Raw genomic sequence first — 2,500 nt, 5'->3', positions numbered from 1 at the left:
GCAACACCGTTCTGAATTTTGTTGCTATTATTTTGACCGCAACTGTACCTATATGTAGATGTTTAACCCCAACGTTCTTGCCTCTCCAATATTTCTTCAGTAATATTTGATGAGTAACAAGGTTTGACTTAAACCTTACCCAAGCGGACCGTGTTTATCTTTTACTTATTTCTACTATTATTATAAGTTTAATTGAATTCATTTTAGATGTTATACATCGATTTGTACTTGAAGACAAAAGAGGAAAAACGTAAAACTCAACTTTTTCAAATATACATATTTCTAATTTTGTACTAATTTCAAATACATATATACAGCCTGCGATAAAACGATAGCACCTTAACATTTCGAAGTCATACAAATACAATGTTCAAACTTTGTGCGAAAATTATAAAAATTCCACAGTTTCATGAAAATTCAAAGCTTAGAATTTCTAGAAAAATGTTTGGTATACAGTTTTATAGCTTCTAAGGACTTTTATAAAAAATTATTTAACATTAAAAAAAAAACAAAAGAAAAATAGTCTTAACTGATCAAAATGTTAAGGTGCTATCGTTTTATCGCAGGCTGTATGTAAGTACATTTAATTTAATACATATTGGATGTTATACTTTAATTGTTAATGTTACAAATTAATTCAATAAATATTAGATGTTATACATCCATTTGTACTTGGAGATCTCATTTCTATTACAAAAACGTAGCGTCTTAAATTAATTAAACACTGGACTCTCTTAGTTCTTTATAAACTAAAGCAACAACTTTGCATTCAATAATGCGCAAATTTTCTTGTGATATATTGGCTGTGGAAATTTTTTTTGCCAGGCTTTCAAACAAAAGTGATGTTGAATCGCGTTCTTTTTCTTGTTCGCAAGGAATACTAGCTAAGTTTTGTACGGTTTCTGAACATTGTTTCATTGCTTCCTTAAACGCCGAGGTTATTTCGTTGTCTGCCTGTTTCTTTGTCACAACTTTTCTTGGCGGAGGGTCCTCTTCATCCACGATTGTAGACATGGAGCAATCCACTAAATCTTCGTACACAATATCTGATTCAACATTTCCCACCGTTCTACAAAAAACGCAAGAGTTTTATTAACAAGAACACAAAAAAGGGGGAAATGTAAATGTGTATACTGTAGATACATATGTATGTATGTATACGGATGCTTTAAACAACACTATTTAGAGTACGCGCATACTTACGGTCTAGAATCAGTGTAGTTGTCCAAAAAAGATAGCATTTCCATATATTTCCATCTTTTAACAGGATTGGGAGCGCCACTTCCAGACGCAAGGAGCTCAGAACGCTTTCGTTTCTTATATGTATCTCGGAGCCCTTTCCAGCGCTTGCGACATGCATCCGCTGGTAGAAATATTGTTTATTAATAAGTCTGTTCCAGGTACTTCACGATTTGCAGGTTTTACAGGAAACTGTTCCCGTACGTCACCTTCCATAAGGTTTATTAAAGGCGAAAAGAGGGTTTCCTGTAAATCCTGGAGTACTTGGAGCAGGCTTTAAAATTACTTATTTCATGCACATCACTTGTTTGTTTGCACATACACATGTAAATTCATTTATACTTACCGCTCAAATTCAAGGACTGAGCAACTGATTCCCAAATTTCCATTTTCTTGTGGACATTTTTGTATTCGCGATGTGATAAATTAAATAAACAATCATTTTGTTTAATTTGTTCGATCAGAATCTCGTTGATATCCATTCTTTTGTTTGGCTACTATAAATTAAAACAACCGAAGAAACAGCTGATTTCGTCGCACTTATAATTGGGTTACCATGTTTTAAAAAAACGAGCCTATATTTGGAAATTGGAAAATAATAAGAATATAAATATAAAACAAAGATAAATTCTTATAAATCATCTTATTTTAAGCCAGATTAAAATAATCCACTATTATATTTTCAAACCAACAACAATTAATCCTGTCAATTTGTTGTTTTCTTCTAAAACTTTGAAACAAAAAAAAACTACGGCCACCTTTGGCAAGCACTGCCGCATTCGCCCAGCATTGGCGATAGAATTAAATCTATCGCCGCGAAACGCCGCCGAGCGAACTTCGCATTTCGCTTTGGCTGTGTTCAATTTCATAGGATTGCGGGTGTTTTAATTTTGACAGCGGCAATTTCGCTGTGGTGAGTTCGCCGTTCGCCGGCATTGTGTTTCCACGGTAAGCGCTGCGACGCTACTCGCGAGTAGCGTTTTGCCCATCATTGCATTACAACCAGCTGGTCTCAGACATGTTATAGCTGCTATACATATAACATTAATCCGAAATTTTTCATACCTTCTTCATACATAGCATTCATGTATGTATGTATGTGTACACCTAGGCTTGCTGGAGTTGGTGTTCAGTGTTGCCATTTTAGCCGTTTTCCGGCTAGATTTAGCCGGTTTCGATAGCAAACAGCCGGAGAAATTTCGATTTAGCTGGCAGCCGATTTGTTAGCCGTTTTGCAGAAAAAAATTAGCCGATTTTAGCC

At 34.9% G+C, this 2,500-nt stretch overlaps 1 protein-coding gene across 1 annotated transcript; it reads right to left on the bottom strand.

Annotated features, from left to right (window-relative positions):
- Window positions 1-466: 466 nt before the first annotated feature.
- LOC118739803 lies at window positions 467-2,115 on the bottom strand. The gene is made up of 3 exons (XM_036471308.1): window positions 1,586-2,115; window positions 1,204-1,363; window positions 467-1,069 (listed from the first exon to the last, which is right to left on the bottom strand). Exons 1-3 carry the CDS (start codon window positions 1,719-1,721, stop codon window positions 718-720), a joined length of 648 nt encoding a protein of 215 aa, XP_036327201.1. The 5' UTR covers window positions 1,722-2,115; the 3' UTR covers window positions 467-717.
- Window positions 2,116-2,500: the final 385 nt, after the last annotated feature.

This window comes from Rhagoletis pomonella, unplaced genomic scaffold (assembly GCF_013731165.1).
Source record: "Rhagoletis pomonella isolate Grant_MI unplaced genomic scaffold, Rhpom_1.0 Rhpom_scaffold_00005, whole genome shotgun sequence".
NCBI classification, from domain to species: domain Eukaryota; kingdom Metazoa; phylum Arthropoda; class Insecta; order Diptera; family Tephritidae; genus Rhagoletis; species Rhagoletis pomonella.
This window is presented reverse-complemented; position numbering and strand designations above follow the sequence as displayed.

Excerpts from the sequence above, each read along its gene's own strand:
- LOC118739803 (XM_036471308.1), bottom strand. The coding sequence starts at position 1,721 with ATGGATATCAACGAGATTCTGATCGAACAAATTAAACAAAATGATTGT. Across the intron at positions 1,364-1,585 it reads TCAGTCCTTGAATTTGAGCG|CGGATGCATGTCGCAAGCGC; the intron begins GTAAGTATAAAT and ends TATTTCTACCAG. Across the intron at positions 1,070-1,203 it reads AACTACACTGATTCTAGACC|AACGGTGGGAAATGTTGAAT; the intron begins GTAAGTATGCGC and ends CGTTTTTTGTAG.